This window comes from Trifolium pratense, linkage group LG6 (assembly GCF_020283565.1).
Source record: "Trifolium pratense cultivar HEN17-A07 linkage group LG6, ARS_RC_1.1, whole genome shotgun sequence".
NCBI classification, from domain to species: domain Eukaryota; kingdom Viridiplantae; phylum Streptophyta; class Magnoliopsida; order Fabales; family Fabaceae; genus Trifolium; species Trifolium pratense.
Window position 1 is genome coordinate 37,681,006 of NC_060064.1, and position 17,307 is coordinate 37,698,312.

At 33.5% G+C, this 17,307-nt stretch overlaps 3 protein-coding genes across 4 annotated transcripts; 2 read left to right on the forward strand and 1 right to left on the reverse strand.

Annotated features, from left to right (window-relative positions):
* The first annotated feature begins 1,334 nt into the window (after window positions 1–1,334).
* LOC123893088 (probable galacturonosyltransferase 6) lies at window positions 1,335–8,893 on the forward strand. Of its 2 annotated transcripts, none has more exons than XM_045943010.1 (9): window positions 1,335–1,764; window positions 1,874–1,908; window positions 2,430–2,471; window positions 2,611–2,758; window positions 2,865–2,983; window positions 4,735–5,021; window positions 5,380–5,737; window positions 7,214–7,729; window positions 8,298–8,893. In XM_045943010.1, exons 1-9 carry the CDS (start codon window positions 1,644–1,646, stop codon window positions 8,571–8,573), a joined length of 1,902 nt encoding a protein of 633 aa, XP_045798966.1. In that variant the 5' UTR covers window positions 1,335–1,643; the 3' UTR covers window positions 8,574–8,893. The 2 variants fall into 2 exon arrangements, with proteins under 2 accessions (XP_045798966.1, XP_045798964.1); XM_045943008.1 differs by having other exon boundaries at window positions 1,340–1,764; window positions 2,859–2,983.
* A 128-nt stretch (window positions 8,894–9,021) lies between these two features.
* On the forward strand, window positions 9,022–10,161 carry LOC123893089 (photosystem II reaction center W protein, chloroplastic-like). Its single transcript, XM_045943011.1, has 2 exons — window positions 9,022–9,565; window positions 9,644–10,161. Exons 1-2 carry the CDS (start codon window positions 9,469–9,471, stop codon window positions 9,955–9,957), a joined length of 411 nt encoding a protein of 136 aa, XP_045798967.1. The 5' UTR covers window positions 9,022–9,468; the 3' UTR covers window positions 9,958–10,161.
* A 1,217-nt stretch (window positions 10,162–11,378) lies between these two features.
* LOC123893090 (phospholipase A1-Igamma2, chloroplastic-like) lies at window positions 11,379–13,977 on the reverse strand. The gene is made up of 2 exons (XM_045943012.1): window positions 12,722–13,977; window positions 11,379–11,899 (listed from the first exon to the last, which is right to left on the reverse strand). Exons 1-2 carry the CDS (start codon window positions 13,759–13,761, stop codon window positions 11,647–11,649), a joined length of 1,293 nt encoding a protein of 430 aa, XP_045798968.1. The 5' UTR covers window positions 13,762–13,977; the 3' UTR covers window positions 11,379–11,646.
* Window positions 13,978–17,307: the final 3,330 nt, after the last annotated feature.

A 17,307-nucleotide genomic window follows, 5' to 3' on the forward strand; every position in this document is an offset into this window, starting at 1 on the left:
TGTGGTCGATGCAACTCATCATTTACGCGCCGGCAGTTCTGAGTTTAGTTTACTTATTAATCACATCAAAAATGTTTTGATTTGTAACCCAAACTTCATGGTTAAGTTTATTAAGCGGCAAGCGAATATGGTTGCCCATTCTCTTGCTCGGGCGGCCATTTCTTGGCCTCGCCGCTGTCATTTTGAATCTCTACCACTTTGTATTACTCCTTTATTGAATAATGAAATGATATAAACTATTGTTGATAAAAAAAAAATAATACTCCCTCCGGTCCTTATTATAAGGAACAATTTGGATTTTTTTTTGGTCCTTTATATAAGGAACACTCCTTAAATCTATGCTTTATTAAACAAGTAATTCCTTTTATACCCTTATTGAATTGAATTGTATACTCCAATATAACCTATTCCAATGTTTAACATTAATTACACACACATTTCCTATACAAAAAAATTGGAGGCAAATTTTAGTAAACAAAGGGACACGTAAATTGGAGCCTTGTGTATAGGAGGAGTTACATTGGAATTAAGAATAGTGGTTTAGTATATTAATAATTACAAGAGACAACAATCAATTAAGACCAGAGTTATTTTTGGAATTAAACATAACATTCTAAAATTTTTAATAAAAAAAATAGGTCTCCTTGTTCTGTGTGTTTTTGTCAAACTGTTCCTTATAATAAGGACAAGAGAGAGTACATAATTAAAGACATTAACTATCAAATATGTGAATTGACAAACATAAATGTCATTAAACATGTCATTTTTTTTGGATAGAGAGAATATGATCGTCTAATCATATTAACTTGTCCAGCCAGATCGTGAAAACCATAATTCAAACCTTATACCGTGATTATTGCTAGAGATGAATGAGTGACAGCACATATATCTATCATCATCATCTCCATGTACAACAGTTCAAGTACAGCTTCTCAACTCAACCGCAGTCCACAGGTAGTCTTACTATTAATTACTTTTTGGACATAAATATAAAAAGAAAAAAAAATAATTTCAAATTTTAATTACTATTATAAATAAAAATTAACTATTTTTAAACTAATTAATACTATTATTTCTAATATACTTTTATTTAATTCTATTTTATTTTAAGTATTTATTTTATTTTTATACTTTTCAAAATAAGTAATATAGTAAAATGAAGTTATGTTTTACATTAAATCAAAAAAATTAACTACACTTAACTAAAACACCGCATAAATAATTTTTTTTTGCTTATATTTATGTTCGGAGAGTAATTCACAAAAAAAATTTAAAAAAATAAAGCACTTCTATTTTTTTTTATTTTATATTTAAAGCACTTCTATTTTATTTCTATTCCACTCCAGTTCCTCTCCCGTGTCTGTCAACCTACTTGGCGGTACCAATCTCAAAAATTAAATAAAAAAAAAAAGAAAAGAAAAGAAAAAAAGAAGAAAAAGAAAGAGTGAGTAATTGAACAAGGCATTTCTAGAGAACGAACATACATGGACGATGAATGAATGAAGCTATTTCCAGTCTCTCTCTCTCTCTCTCTCTCTCTCTCTCTCTAAAAACCGAATAACAACTGATATAGAAACCCTATACCAATCAAATCTCTCTCTGATCTCTGATTTGAATCAAATGCGCTTCGGGAGCGATCATCGATGAAACAATCTCATCATCATCATCGGTGGCAGAGGACTTTGATCCTCTGTCTCCTCTCTCTCTCCGTCGTCGCTCCCGTCCTTTTCCTCTCTCGCCGCCTTCAACTTCTCACTCACGATGGTCAACACTCTCTTAACTCTTTATCTTCCTAATTCTCTCTTTCCATTTCTTTATTATCTCTGTCTCTGACTTTCATTCATTTTTTTCTATTCAATTTCATCCATTTCAGGCCGTTCAGATTTTCTTGATGATTTATCTACTGTTGTAAGATTCTTCATCCTCAAACCTCATTACTTTATTTATTTATTTATTTATTTATTTATCTCAATTTCCACATATAGCTTAAAACGATGCTAATAAATCTCATCAGAAGGAATTTTCTGAAGCGTTCTGTTATTTTCTTATTTCAATTCATTTTTTATTTATGCTGTTGTAGACTAGTGTCGGTGAATTGAAATTTGTTGTGCTTAATTTGAGTTTTTTTTTTGGTACAAACTTAATTGAGTTTTAATAATGGTTAATATGAAGTTTCATATTTAGTTATTTTAACTAGAAGATTTTTTTAGCGAATATGGTAGCTCACACACTTGCTAGGTCAGCCATTTCCTGGTCTGGTCGCTATACCTTGTTACCTCTATGTATTACTTTTTTATTAAATAATGAAATGATACGAGTTGTTGACCGTCAAAAAAAAACTGGAAGATTTTTGTTTTTGTAACGTAAAACCTCAGCTGTTAATCGAACGCTCTGCTTCGGAAATTGAAATGTTTTTTTTTTTTTTGCAGAAACACAGAACAGATCTTTTAAAGTCAAATGCTATAGAACAGGTAATGTAGTATTGGATTAGTAGAACTTTTGCTATCATGTGTTAAATAGTTCAAAATATTTCTTATTTCCTTCCATTGGTTTGGAGAATAAATATAACTAACTTTTGCTTGTAATTTGGGCTTTGTTTTTGGAATTCAGGAAAACTCAGAAGAATTAGAAGAGCCAAAGCAAGTTGTTTATAAAGAAGATGATGTTGATTCAACGCTTGGTGACGATTCAGAAAACAATAATGATTCTGAAGAGTCTAGAATTGAAGGGTCTAGAAATAATTTTTTGGAAAAAAATGGTTGGTAACTTAGGTGCATTACTTAATTTTTGTGGTCAATTTAATGCCACTGAAATGCTCAAAACTGTTGCTACTGTCTGAAATTTTAACTGTAATCAAGTTTCAGAACTAGACGATGATGAAACACAAGACCAGGAAGCACAGCAGAAAGGAGTGGCCTCCACGGATGAAACACAAGACCAGGAAGCTCAGCAGAAAGGATTGTCCTCCACAGATGGAGATCAGGTATGGACAATTTGTTTTTTTTTTTTTTTTTTTTTTTTTGAATTTTTGTCATTATAAACTGGAGGCTGCATGATTACGATTTTCCTGTTCTAAACGTTAAAGATTAACACAAAGTTGTTCCCTAAAGGAAGTAGCAGCGCTATGCTAAGATATAATCTTCTTGTCTGTTAATATCAGTTCATTACTTTAAAGTTTAATTGCAAATGTTTGTGAGATGTAAGTTATTACTGTTAATGTGTGATGAAAGCATACATTGTTTTTATTTTTGAAAAATGCTTTAGGTGCATTTGATGACAGTTAAATGAACCATATTGACACACAAAAAAAAAAACTTATCTGATCTAGGAGCTATGTTGTGCCTGAGGTTTTTATTTTTCGGACATTTCTGCCTAATGTAAATACTACTATTGATGATAAGACATTGGATCATAAAATTGGACTATTTTGCTTCACCTCTAATAGATTGCACTTAATATCTGGTTTCTTTGTGCTACTTTTAATGAGAACACAGATTTACTTAACTGCTCTTTAACATATTTTACTATAGATAGGAGTGTATTATTACTTGCTGATCTTAAAATTCGGATTTAAAGTTATCAAAAAGCATAATCCCGTGTTTGTTTCATTCTGAGATTTTGATGGGCAATCAACTTGAGAATTGAGATAGATACATTTGATTGCTCTATATTTTGCTTGAACAATATCAAATATGAATTCATCCCTAGTGGTTGGTTTTATCCGTGCCTAATTGCTAGCTAAGTGGGAAGGTTTAGACTTTGATAAATCAGTAATTCATGAGGTTTACTATGCACCTAACATGGAATTTGTGATTTAAGCAGACGATTGGAATTTTCTGATCAGTTGATAAAGGGATCAATTTTTATAATTGAAGCAAACCTAATTTTGTTGGACTATGAAAAGGTCTCATTGTTTGCTTTTTTGGCTTATATATCCATGTCCAGATGTGAGCTGATTTTCTTTTGGATTTATTTAAAACAGATTAAGGAAATAGTTATAAATGACAACTGTTTAGCACACATATTATTTATAGAGGAAGTCTAATATGGGCACAAATACAAATGAGTAGTGTTTAGGCACACACACAATGATTAAGAAAGAGAAAATATAAAAGAGTTTAATAATGAATATTTTAAAAATAAATAAGTAATGTGAATATTTATGTGTGCGCGCCTAAACACTATTCATTTGCTTTTGTGCCTATGCAGGACTTCTTCGTTATTTATGTATTCCATTTCTAAACACAATAACTTGTTTTTCTTTGTATTACTCCCTCTAGTTCTATATATAAGAAGAGAAAAACAAAAATCATCACGGTCGAGAAGCTTCACTTAATGTTTTAATTTTGAGCTTATTCTAAATATAATCCCGACATTAAATGTTTTGACACCCACTCATATGGAGAATAATTGTATTTCTAGTAAACATAGAAAAAATATCAAAGTATTTTCAGCAAATAATACAACTTAAAATTTGCGGCTTTTATTATAGTTAGAACAAAAAACTCAACTCTTTCATGTATATACCAGATGTCATATTTGTTTTGCATCTCCATGCGTTTGTCCTGATGCATAGATCTTTAGTTGGCACTTGGCAGGAAAATGAATTATATATACAATGAAATAATAATGATTCTAGATGGAAAACTTCATATGTGCATGCTCACTTTATAGTTGTAAAATAAATTGTGGAGAAACTTATTCGTGTAATCAATATCAACTTTTTGTAATCAGAATATACAAACTCACTCTCAAAGAAAGACAGATCAGAATATTAAAATGAAGGCAAAGCAATCTGGTTTGACAGTAAACCAACATCGTCAGGTTTCACGTCATCAGTCTCGCCGAGTGACAAATCAGACTGTTATGGAGATTAAGGATCAAATTATCAGAGCCAGAGCATATTTGGGCTTTCTTCCACCAAGCAGCAATTCACACTTGGTGAAGGAGTTGAGGTTGGGAATTAGAGAGATGGAACGTGCAGTCGGTGAAGCTACCAAGGGTTCAGATCTTTCAAGGAGGTAAAGTATTCTCAGTAATTCTTCAACTTTGCAATTTGTTCAGAAATTATTGCTTGTATTTATAATTCTTTGGTCCGTTAAAAATTTAACATTTTTTTCACTGCATCCCACTACAACTGATTTTCTCAGCTGATTTCCAGTATGTTTCAATTTGCTTCTATTTGCCCCTTCATATCCCCCATGCTGATTAAAGCAAACTAAACGTACAAGACTTCATCATAGGAAATTAGAATTGGAGCGATAAAAACATAACGTTAGAGATAACTTTCGTGTAGACTTATGGTGACATAAGTAAGTTGTTAAAAGTGTTAAAAGAATACCTGGATATTTTCAATCTGAAAACAAGTGAAGTTCACAGTGCTTTGCAGAAAATGAGACACATGGGGGCTTCACTGTCTAAAGCCAGCCGTGCTTTCCCAGACTGTGCTGCTATGGCTTCTAAGCTCCGTGCGATGAATCATAATGCCGAAGAACAAGTTCGTTCTCAGCAACATGAAGTAACACATCTTGTTCATCTTGCTGCAAGGACCACCCCTAAAGGTCTTCACTGCCTTTCTATGCAACTCACTGCTGATTACTTTGCCCTGAGACCTGAGGATAGAAGGCTGCCAAATGAAAATAAGATTCATGATCCGAAACTTTATCATTATGCCGTCTTCTCTGACAATATTCTAGCCTGTGGAGTGGTTGTTAATTCCACCATGTCTAATTCCAAGGTAAATTTTTTTTTTTGACTCAAATTCCAAGGTAAATTATGATACAGTTTTTGGAAATTATTTAACTTTTTGTTTCTTGTTTTTGATTCAATTGTTTTGTGCATTTTCTTTTGTTGAACCCTGATGAACTTCATGAAAAAGAAAAATGGCCCTAGCAAATTCAGTGTTAGTAAGTTTAGCTATCTAGTTATTTTCTAGTTTGTCCCTTAGTGGTTTGCTTTGGACAAGTGATGACCCTCAACTCAAGTGTTCTCCATTTACTGCACTACATGTCATCTACATAATAATTGTTTGATGCTAGAGGATTTTCTTCACTTTATTCTTTACAATTGAAGTGGGTGATTATAGAACAAGTTTGTGAGATTGGACGATGCAACTTGATCTCATTTTTATCCTTCATAGGAAATGGATGCTTTGAAAAAAGCATTATCTTAGACTTTGGAGTTTTGATTACTGTGGAGTGCAGATCTTACTGCCCAACCACGCAGTCAAACCAGCAAAAGCACAAGAAGATATACAATCATCTTTCATATTTGAATTTCTGAGCATCTATATAAACATGTTCCATCCGATTTCTCAAAAGCGACTCATAGGAACTTGTTCCGCAAGAATAAAAGAGTCGTTGGAAAATAAAACTTGTTTTAATTTAGGGTATATTAGGAATGACATCATTAAATATAGGGTCCGTTTGTTTTAGATTCTTTTGAGAAAAAATCTATTTTATCATTTTGTAAAAAAAAAAATATTTTTAACCCCAAAATGAAAAGCTAACCCTAATAGCTTTTCAAGAATCTATTTTTTTAAAAAAACTAAGGAACCTAAGTGTAAGAGCTTCCCATTTTAAAAAAATGATTTTTTTATAGCAAACTAACAGAAAGTAGCTTTAGATTTTTTAAAAGTCTATAAAAAAGAATCTCTAGAGTTTTTCAAAACAAAATCATTATTTTTAAAGCTTAAACAAACGCACCCATAGTGACCACTGACTATGAGTTTTCTTTTTTTGCTTATATTTGAGAATATACGGAGTAATCTTTTAAGACACCTCCCATCTTTTTTGACATAAAACCTTTCTTAATTTCTATACTGCTCTGTTTTTTTACTGGAATTTCTCTACTGCTCTTAAAGAACTGTATTGCAACTATTGTTATATTTTGTTTAAAAAGTCAGTTATGATAACATCACATACATGTCAAATAATGAAGAACAAGTAATTTTCCAGTGGCCATTAAAAAAAAAGTAATTTTCCAGTGGGGATGAGCTATTCTACATTGTTAATTCCAGTGGCCATTAAAAAAAAAGTAATTTTCCAGTGGGGATGAGCTATTACATTGTTAATTTTCTTAGCAATTTATAGAAGTGTCTAAATTTTAGCAAAAACAAGAGACAGTGAGATAGGAAAGCTATATGAGATCTTCTTAGAAGTATTAAGTCTATATATAGTGGCAAGAAAGCTTGACAATGACTTTTAAATTGCAGGAACAGGAAAAACTTGTTTTCCATATAGTGACCAATTCACTCAACTTTCCCGCAATATCAATGTGGTTCATATTAAACCCTCCTGGGAAAGCCGCCATCCACATACAGAACATTGACAATTTTGAGTGGTTGTCCAAGTACAATACATTCAAGAAACAAAGTTCTAATGATCCAAGATATACTTCTGAATTGAACTACCTCCGTTTCTACCTGCCAGATATCTTCCCCACTCTAAATAAGATTTTACTCTTTGATCATGATGTGGTGGTGCAACAAGATCTCAGCACACTATGGAATATTAACATGAATGGAAAAGTAATTGCAGGAGTTGGGACTTGTCAGGAAGGTGAAACTTCATTTCGTAGGATGGATATGCTCATAAACTTCTCAGATCCATACATTGTAGAAAGGTTTGATGTCAATGCTTGCACATGGGCATTTGGGATGAACTTGTTTGATTTGCAGCAGTGGAGGAGACATAATTTAACCGGTGTCTATCACAAATATTTGCAAAGGGTATGCTTAAAGAAATATATGTTTTTATACGCATCTAGTTCTTTTCTTTGTTTCCCCAAAATCTCTGGTGGGTCCTTGCATTGGTTAAGTAATGTAGAAGTAAAACTATTTTATTCTTATGCTTTCATTGTTTCTTGTAAAAGAATAAAAAACAAGGTGGCTTTTCTGTAATGACTAATACTAGCAATACACTCTTTTAACACATTTTTCAACACACTTTCTTTTATACTGGCTTAAGCGTTATCAGCTAAAAGGCAGCAGAAGAAGGGACCAATTGGAGTAACAGCTAAATTTATTTGTTTAAATTTAGATAAGAACTAAATTTTCCTAGCTCTCCTCTTATGTAAATTTAAAGTAAAAAATAGAAAAAATATCTGAAACTGAACAACCGCTTGGATTTGTTATCCAAAGCTATGTTTTTGTATCTGTAATTTTGATATTTGATTATAATGAGGAATGTGTCGAAGTTATTGTTTGAATGGCAGTAAGATGGTGCAGAAATGTATTTTTTATGAAGTTCTGATGCATTGATAATCTGATGTGAATTTGTCTGGATAATTAATTGCAGGGTTCCAAAAAGCCATTGTTTAATGCCGGAAGTCTGCCATTAGGCTGGCTCACCTTCTATAACAAGATTATGGTTTTGGACAGACGGTGGCACATTCTTGGCCTCGGTTATGACTCAGGCATTGACAAAAATAAGATTGAGCAGGCTGCTGTTGTACACTACGATGGAATTAGGAAGCCATGGATGGATATTGGGTTGGGAAGATATAAGAGTTATTGGTCCAATTTTATGAAGTATGACCACCCTATTTTGCGACGTTGCAATATCCAGGCATAGCCCAACACCCAAAATTACTCTACCTTGCAGGTGTTGTTTGACTAGTTTGATGGCACATTGATTGCCTGCTTTAGTCGATTTTTTGTTGTTCTTGCCAATTCTTCTTGTAAAGCCCTCTCAGAATTTTCTACATATATTCTTTTAGAAAATTAGTTAATTTGTAGTACCATAAAGATCAATTCAAATAAGACTTACAATAGACACTGTAGCTGTTTGGAAATGCCATTCGTTGTTGTGTAAATAATGCATTCCCGTACCTTATTACAGGTCATGCCACCACAGTTTGCCATTAGTTTACACTGATTTTGCGCAGACTTGAAGTTATGTTTTACTTTAGAGGACAGATTTACATAATTATTTAAATTACGGTTATCATTTCAATTTTAATTGTAGAGTTAATGATGCATGATGGTGCTTCTTTTTGCTGTTGCATGAAGCTAGAAGGCAGTGGCCAGTGGGTATTCAAGTATTATTTGTGTTACTGTCATTATTTTGATGAAATACTCATTATTCACAAAACTTCAAACCAATTACTTTTTCTGTTAAATTAACCACACTACGATACGTGGTGAATGATAGTAGTATTCAGGAATATGCTGTTTCCTGTATTGTAGTTCTAGTACTAATGAGGAAGACACGATTGTGCCAGTGAAGTATTATTGGACAGCAAACATATTATGTGACACGTGTATTAAATTGATTCGATATTTACAGATATGAAAATCTAACAACGTGTCTTCATTTTTCAATCTATCCACGCTGTGTGGTGCGTAGGATGACAGTGCACCAATGATAACAACTATTAGACATATTTTCCCATTTGAATGAAGTAAACAAAAGTCTGAACAGAAGTTGCCTACCCTTACTCTGAAACCTGAATCAATATTGAAGAACAATGGCATCCATTATTACTAGCACCCCTACATCTTCAATCCTCCGCACAGGTCTTGTGCAAAAGCAACCTCTTGGAGTCTCATTCCAGAACATTGTTGGTAAGTTTTTTCCTCAATTAATTTTCCTAGTGAATTAAATCAAGCAACAATTTCCTAATTCCAAACATGATTTTATAGGATTGCCAGCAATGACTAAGGTTGGAAGAGTGAGGTGTTCCATTGAAGGAAAGCCTGACGTGCAAGAAAGCAGGTCAAACTTAGGGATGGGAGCATCCTTAATAGCAGCTATCTCTGTTGCAACTTTGTCAAGCCCAGCAGCCATGGCTTTGGTGGATGAAAGACTGAGCACTGAAGGAACTGGACTTCCCTTTGGCCTTAGCAACAACCTTCTTGGTTGGATCTTGTTTGGTGTCTTCGGTTTTATATGGGCACTCTATTTTGTCTATGCTTCATCCCTTGATGAGGATGAAGATTCTGGTTTGTCTCTATAAAACCAACTCCAAAAGACATGGAAGGTAGAAATTGCACAGTTCAGTCCTTATTTGTTGTATTAAAATACTAGTGTATTTATGCTAAGTTCCGACTTTCAAATATATGATTTTTATTTGTTGTACTCTCACAAATGATGTATCAAACCAATTTGGATACATTTTTCAGTTTAATAATTTTAGTTCTAATAAAATTTAAGTCGAGAAGATCTGTCTATTATATTATACTTGCCCGTGCAACATTCTTAGAAGAGGTGTTTCCCTAAATTAACTGTTTGGGAGAGGTGTGTTTACATGCACTCTTCAATCATTAGAGTCGTTTCTTGGCAAGAACTAATAAGAATCGGTACCACTTATCCTATAAGTGGGTATTAAGAGCTGGTCCAATATTAGGGCCATTTAAGTTAATTTGTTATTGTTTAAACTTGTTTCGAGTTTTAAAGGTCAATTTTCATAAAAGTCTGGAGGTGAGAGTAAATGTGAATTCTTCTTGGTTAGAAGAGACCGCTCGTATGTTGAACTATAAATGTTGATATCTTCCATTTAAATATTTGAATCTTTTGATTGGTTGTTACTGATTTTGATAGAATTCGAAGATTATATCTAGTAACTACGAATGGTTGTCTTGTACACTTAAAAATTGTCATGTCTTTTTTTCTTCAAGCAAACAAATGTTTGTGACAATTGACAAAGGGCTATGGACACTTGATCAAACATAACATTACTCTGTTAAAAGGGCATATAAGTTTTCACTCGGGTTGAAGTGGAAAGAAATCTAAAAAAATTCTAATTTGGAACAAGAAAATCCCTCTCAACTAAAAGAGCTCCACTAAAAGAACGAATCGTTGGAAGAACTCGAATTCAATTTTTGGATGAAACAATTCTTAATCAGATTTTATGTACCTTTTGCCTGAACTTCGGATTACAAGATCCACTTTCTCTGGTAACCAGAAAGTTAACAAAACAAAATTTTTTTTCATAAAGCATCTTGGAGAACTTATGAAAAATATCCTTACAAATAATTTCAGAATAGTTATGCTAATAAATAACCTAAAATAAGCCAATTTTAGATACGGAGTTTTAAATAATAATTCTCGTTTGGGAGGTTGTGGAGGTGTAGAAAGTATGCAATTTTTAATTCTTTGGGAAGGAGATGAGAAAGAGTCAAGAAAAATGGAAGAGGTTAATGAAGTCATATCATTTTGCAGGAAGCGTGAAATTAGTGTTACGATTATGAGGGAAACATCATGCACAACTTGGATAAGTACACCCTCAAGTATTATAAGCAAATACGGAGTAATATTTTTAATTACTATGATATATTTAATAATTTTTTTACTATAATAAAAAGATATTTATTTCTTCAAATTGGTATAATACATTATATACAAATTTAACATAATTAAAACTGAAAATGTTAAATATGCGAACAAACTAGTAATATCCAAGTTAAAACGATAAAACGACATATTAATGTCCACAAATAATAATGTGATAAAACAAGGATGAATTTGCCTTCAAATTTGCATATAGTTGAAGACCTAGTAACTAGTTGAACTAGTAGTTGATCTGTCAATCTGAATCAAATGAATACTACAACATGATAGAAATCAAACGAACACTGGACTAAAAAGGGAAATCAAACGACCCCACATTGAGAAGACACGAAACTAAAAAAAAAAATACCCTCTTTTATTTATTAGGTAAAGTGATGCCTATTTGCATGAGATAAGGTTCAATATCTTCATGATGGCTACTATCAATGACTTGTGGGCGATGAGCCAGCACCCATCGTCCATCTTCATTCTTCACCATGATCCTGTAAAAATTTACCTTCCAATTTGGTGGCACAGAGTGCTCATCTTTCAGAAAGTCACATCTCTTATTCACCAAAGCAAGGTCCCTATTAGTCGTTGCTTCATATCCACGGTTTCTTCCATGGTATCTGCTCATCATGCATGCAAAGTAATTATTTCATTAATAGAAGCTAAACCAATCAGCTTAATTTCTGTATGAAAAATATCTTTATTATAAGATAATAATTTCTATGTATTATTGGAGAGTAATTATTTTTTTTACATATTTATCCAATCAAATATAATGGCATATTTATTTGTTTAATTGAAAAAAATTAATAGCATTTTGACATACTACAATTATAATTGAATCACTTCACTATATACTACAATTTTGACATATAATAATGCAAATTTAATAGCATTTTTTTTTTCTTACAAAGGATTTCTTATAAACTAGTAAAAATTGATTCTTGACTAATTATTTAAGAAAATATTAATCCAATTAAAATCTATATTAATAGAATTTAATTTATATGCACCGTCGGTGTAAAGTTATTTTGCACATGCATCCAATAAAAAACCGACACATCATGTATGGTCATTAAAAACACATGATGTGTCACATTCATTATGTGACGTGGCAACGCGTCATTGGATGCATGTGCAAAAATAATTTACACCGACGGTGCACAACAATTAAACTCATATTAATATTGTTAAAAATTATTATATATGCAGGAATATCGCATTATATATGTAGAGTCGGAGTTCGAACCTCAAAAACTCCACTTATTCATCTTTAAGGAAAATTTCTAACTATTAAAATATATATTTGACAAAAAACAATTATTAAGTATGAGGTAAAAATTGAATAAGTCGGAGTTCGAACCTCAGAAACTCCGCTTATTCAATTTTTACCGCATTCAATTTACATCACTAGCAAAATCTGAGGTGATTTATAGACTTACCCATCAAGTATGTGTAAGATGGCCTCCAAATTATGGACATCTGCTGCAGCTGCATCTGGATTCAAAAAAGGAGAAATCTTGTGGTCTAACTCCAACTCTACTCCAACATGAGTATAACACCATGGAATATTAATATCCTCCGCAATCTTCAACAACCAAAACGGCGACGTTTCATTAATCAAAACCCCGGGCGACTTCGGAACCAGATCATGCTTGTTATGAACCCTCAAAACCTTAACACCTAAATGTGATTCCAACCTCCCTTTAAATTTCAAGTTCCCAACCCTTGGCCCCGAAAACGAAAACACCGACACATGAATCTTTTCCCCATTTTCTCTAACATTTAGCCCTGTTTCCGCTATATCAAATGCACTTAACATTGCCATTGCACTTCCTAAACTGTGTCCGGTTAACGTAACACTAACTTCCTCGTTTGAGTATTTTTCTAACAACCTTTTCAATTCACCTAAAACTTGTTCCCTTGCGGAGTATTTACAATAGCCATCTTTGTTTTTTCGATCGGTATACATATCAAGAAAACCTGCTTCTACTCTAACATCATTGTCGGGACAAGGAATGTCTTTGTAAATAGGTTTGAGATAATTTTGAAGATTCGCTACCCATTCGACATGGGTAACGGTTCCTCGCCAAGCGATAACGATGTCTCTCCGGCCTATGGTTTTTGTTGTTTCATCATCTGAAACGGCAACATATCCCATCCAATTCGCATGTTCGCTCCAGTATTTATCTGGCCATCGAGATTTTTTGAAGAAAAATGGGATGTTAATATTCGCTGTGGCGTAGAGATAACGTGCCACAGTGTACCCTATGTGGGGAAGATCCGACGATGGGAAAAATCCGTGGTGTGGGTGTATACAACTACCACAATATTTTGAATATGGGTCGAAATCAAATGAGTCGTAACAAGCTTGGGCCATTTCACCGTAGCGGATTAGCTCGGATCTCATTATTGGGTCCATTGGATCGAGAAGCCCAACCCAATTATCTTCGCCGTGGATTTTGCGCCATGCTTTTTCCATTGGTAGTTCAACTAGTTTTGAGTTTTGTGATTTGAGCTGTGTGATGGTGTTGGTTTAGCTTGTGTTGATTTTTGTTGTTGCTTGGAATTTGAGGTGGTTGGATTTTGGATCCCAAGAAGAAAGTATATATGGTCTTAGGAAAGGCTATGTGTATACAAGTGGAGTATTGGACTGCAACCAGATTTGTGACACGTGGGTAAAATTGATTGGGTATTAGCAATAGCAATTATGGATATCTAATCTAACAACGTGTTTTTATTCACTCCGGTTTTTTTTACAAGCAACACTTTAAAAAAATTACACAACCAAAATTGTAAATATTTCTTTTCATTTAATATTTATATAAATTTAAATTTATTTCATATATATTCTTATTTAATTACTCTTAATTAAATTAATTTATTTTTTTGGCACCTTATAAATTAATTTATTTTTAATATTCTCTTTCATAATAAATAAGGACATAAGTGAAATCAAACATTTAAAACATTTGAAAATTGATCAAAATTTTTATAGAAAAGACCAAATTTTTTTTCTTCAAAATGTTCCTTATAAAAAAACCGGAGGAAGTAATTTTATTTTTGAATCTATCCTTATATAGTAAGAGTGAAGACAATGCACCAATGATGGTTAATACTACCTAATTTAGTACGACATATTTGTCCATTTGTATGAAAGAAACTTAGAATCTGGACCCATACTTTGCAAAATTAGTTGATATTTATTTTGAAGAAAAAATGGTATCCATATATCAATATTGCTGGGACCCCAACATTCAAAAATCATCCACACAGGTCTTGTACACATGCATGGTACCCCTTCGAGTCTCATTCCAATTAGTTTTCTTAGTGAATTAAATCAACCTACCAACAATTTCATTTCAAATTAAACAGAATTGATTGGTCTTATTTTACTTATCTCGCGTTCAAACTGAATCAAGATTAAGGGACTCAAGTTGTTACAGATTCACCGCTACCTCTTGAAGTGGATATAGATAGAGTTACTATTGTCACATAATGATGCAGTTTGAAGCAGTAATCAATTACAAATGTTGATTTTAGTTTGATCAATTAAGATTTAAAATACAGTTTAATAATTCAAAATGATTTCAACCGCCGATTAGAAAGCGAATGACCCAGATCAATTATAACACTCTGCTGTAATTTATCGGAAATCCAATCCCCTTAGAGTCATTCCAATTAGTTTTTCTACTGAATTAAATCAACTGACAATTTCATTTCATTAATTAAAATTGCAAAACCACGATCTATTTTAAATCTAATGAGAATAGCTACTTTAAAATTTTAAAAATGTCTCAATCATGTATTTAAAGTTCTCCCAAATTGAGATTCTACTGTAGTATGTAAATAATAGAATGCATGGTGCCATGATGGTACCACTTTGCAAAAATTTAAAATTATTCCATGCTACATGGTGGTACCTCTTGAAGTGGATATAGATAGACATATGTCTTGTCGCAACCATAATAGCAATCGCAAGGACCGCATTCACAAGTGCAACAACAATTTAAAACTACCATAATTATTAATACAAAAAAATGGCAGTGACGTAGTGCATGTCTGAAGATTTTTTGCGGTAACTAAACATGGGATTGAGATTGCGTGTAGTCAGAAAATAGTGATTGCAGTGCAGTCAAAGGTCATATATGGACCATCCGTCAGATTATGATCAGACGGGTTAAATTTAAAGTCTGAGATTTATATTTATAAATAATTAAAGTCTGACCTTAAAATCTAAATTATCTAATCTTAATCGAATAATTCAGATGTACTGACTATATTTAGTGTGACTACACTGAATCTAAATCCCTAAACATGTGACAATGGTGGAAGATGTAGAATGATAAGGTAATTCTTCGAAATGATTTCGTGAAGGCCAAATTGACTCCAGTGAATGGCTAATGGTAATGTAATACCTGGGAAAGCTCTGAAGTGAGTTACGAATGTAATTATTGAGGTGTATTAAGTTACTTTGTCTATATAATGATGTCTAGGCGAAAGATGGATGTGGTGGTTGTGATGGTTCTAAGTTGGGATGGTGGTGGTTGCGTCACATCTGAGAAGGGGGTGGTGTGGCGGCGGCTGCGACGGTTCTGAGTTGGAGGTGTTGTGACGGTGTGGTGGTGAGGTGTTGACGTGGAGGTATTGGTTTTGGCATCTCCGGTGTGAGGTTGATGCTGTGTGTGACTGGTTTTCCTCGATAGAGGATTCTCTGACCGCTTACAAATCTATTGAGATTTGCAGGACTCGTTTTTGAGTCTCTGATGGTTTCCAAATCTGCTGAGATTTGCAACTTTCTTTGTATCTGGTCGACCTTTTTTGCATCGATGTTGACTGCGAGCTAGGGACTTAACTGCCTAGGTTTTCATTCTACCGTTGCCCCATTAATTTTTGGCTCACAAAGCTGCTTTTTGTATTTTGATGGGCCGATCACTTTTGATTTGAGATCAGGAATTAGAGTCTTTGGGCATCATTTTGGGTCGGGTTGATGGTCCTTTTTGGTGGTATGGTGTTTGTGGTGTGTGCTCTAGGTGGTCTGGTGACTGTGGAGTGCGTACTAGGTGGTGTCCGTCTTTTAGCTTTCTCATTGGTGTTCCGCTTATATACGACGCCTCTGTTTTGTAATTCCGTTTATCCCGGCCTCTGTTCGTCTTGTGCAGAGACCAGTTATTATTAATAATATTTTGCCGTTTCAAAAAAAAAAAAAAAGAGATTATTTTTAATTATATTTTGTCTTGTAGACCGTCTCCATCTCTTTTATAGAAAATGGACAGAGTTTGAGTCAAGGAATATCTTTGTATATAGGTTTAAGATAATTTTGAAGATTCGCTACGCATTCGACATGGGTAACGGTTCCTCGCCAAACGATAACGATGTCTCTCCGGCCTATGGTTTTTGTTGTTTCATCATCTAAAACGACAACATATCCCATCCAATTCATGTGTTCACTCAAGTATTTATCTGACCAACGAGATTTTTTGAAGAAAAATGGGATGTTAATATTCGCTGTGGCGTGGAGATAACGTGCCACGATGTACCCTATGTGGGGAAGATATGACAATGGGAAAAATCCGTGGTGTGGGTGTATACAACTACCACAATATTTTGAATATGGGTCGAAATCAAATGAGTCGTAACAAGCTTGGGCCATTTCACAGTAGCGGATTAGCTCGGGTCTCATTATTGGATCCATTGGGTCGAGAAACCCAGCCCAGTTATCTTCACCGTGGATTTTGCGCCATGCTTTTTCCATTGGTAGCTCAACTAGTTTTGAATTTTTTTCGAATTTGAACTAAAAAAACTTTGAAAAACGTGTTCTGAAGTTTTTATGTAAGGGTAAAAATGAAAATTTGGGAAGAATTTTTCATTGGTAGTTCAGGTAGTTGGATTTGAGGTTAGTGGTTGTGTTGCTTGGAATTTGAGGTGGTTGGATTTTGTAACCGAAGAATAAAGTATATATGGTTTTAGTAAAGGCTATGATAGTATACAAGTGGAGTATTGGAGAGCAAACATATTTGTGACACGT

What these genes read in the sequence shown, in the direction of transcription:
- LOC123893088 (XM_045943008.1), top strand. Translation starts at nt 1,644, where the DNA reads ATGAAACAATCTCATCATCATCATCGGTGGCAGAGGACTTTGATCCTC. An exon ending in TTGATGATTTATCTACTGTT is followed by an intron (nt 1,909 to 2,429) that starts GTAAGATTCTTC and finishes TTTTTTTTGCAG; the next exon opens with AAACACAGAACAGATCTTTT. An exon ending in GGTTCAGATCTTTCAAGGAG is followed by an intron (nt 5,022 to 5,379) that starts GTAAAGTATTCT and finishes TGAAGTTCACAG; the next exon opens with TGCTTTGCAGAAAATGAGAC.
- LOC123893089 (XM_045943011.1), top strand. Translation starts at nt 9,469, where the DNA reads ATGGCATCCATTATTACTAGCACCCCTACATCTTCAATCCTCCGCACA. An exon ending in CTCATTCCAGAACATTGTTG is followed by an intron (nt 9,566 to 9,643) that starts GTAAGTTTTTTC and finishes ATGATTTTATAG; the next exon opens with GATTGCCAGCAATGACTAAG.
- LOC123893090 (XM_045943012.1), bottom strand. Translation starts at nt 13,761, where the DNA reads ATGGAAAAAGCATGGCGCAAAATCCACGGCGAAGATAATTGGGTTGGG. An exon ending in ATCTTACACATACTTGATGG is followed by an intron (nt 11,900 to 12,721) that starts GTAAGTCTATAA and finishes CATGATGAGCAG; the next exon opens with ATACCATGGAAGAAACCGTG.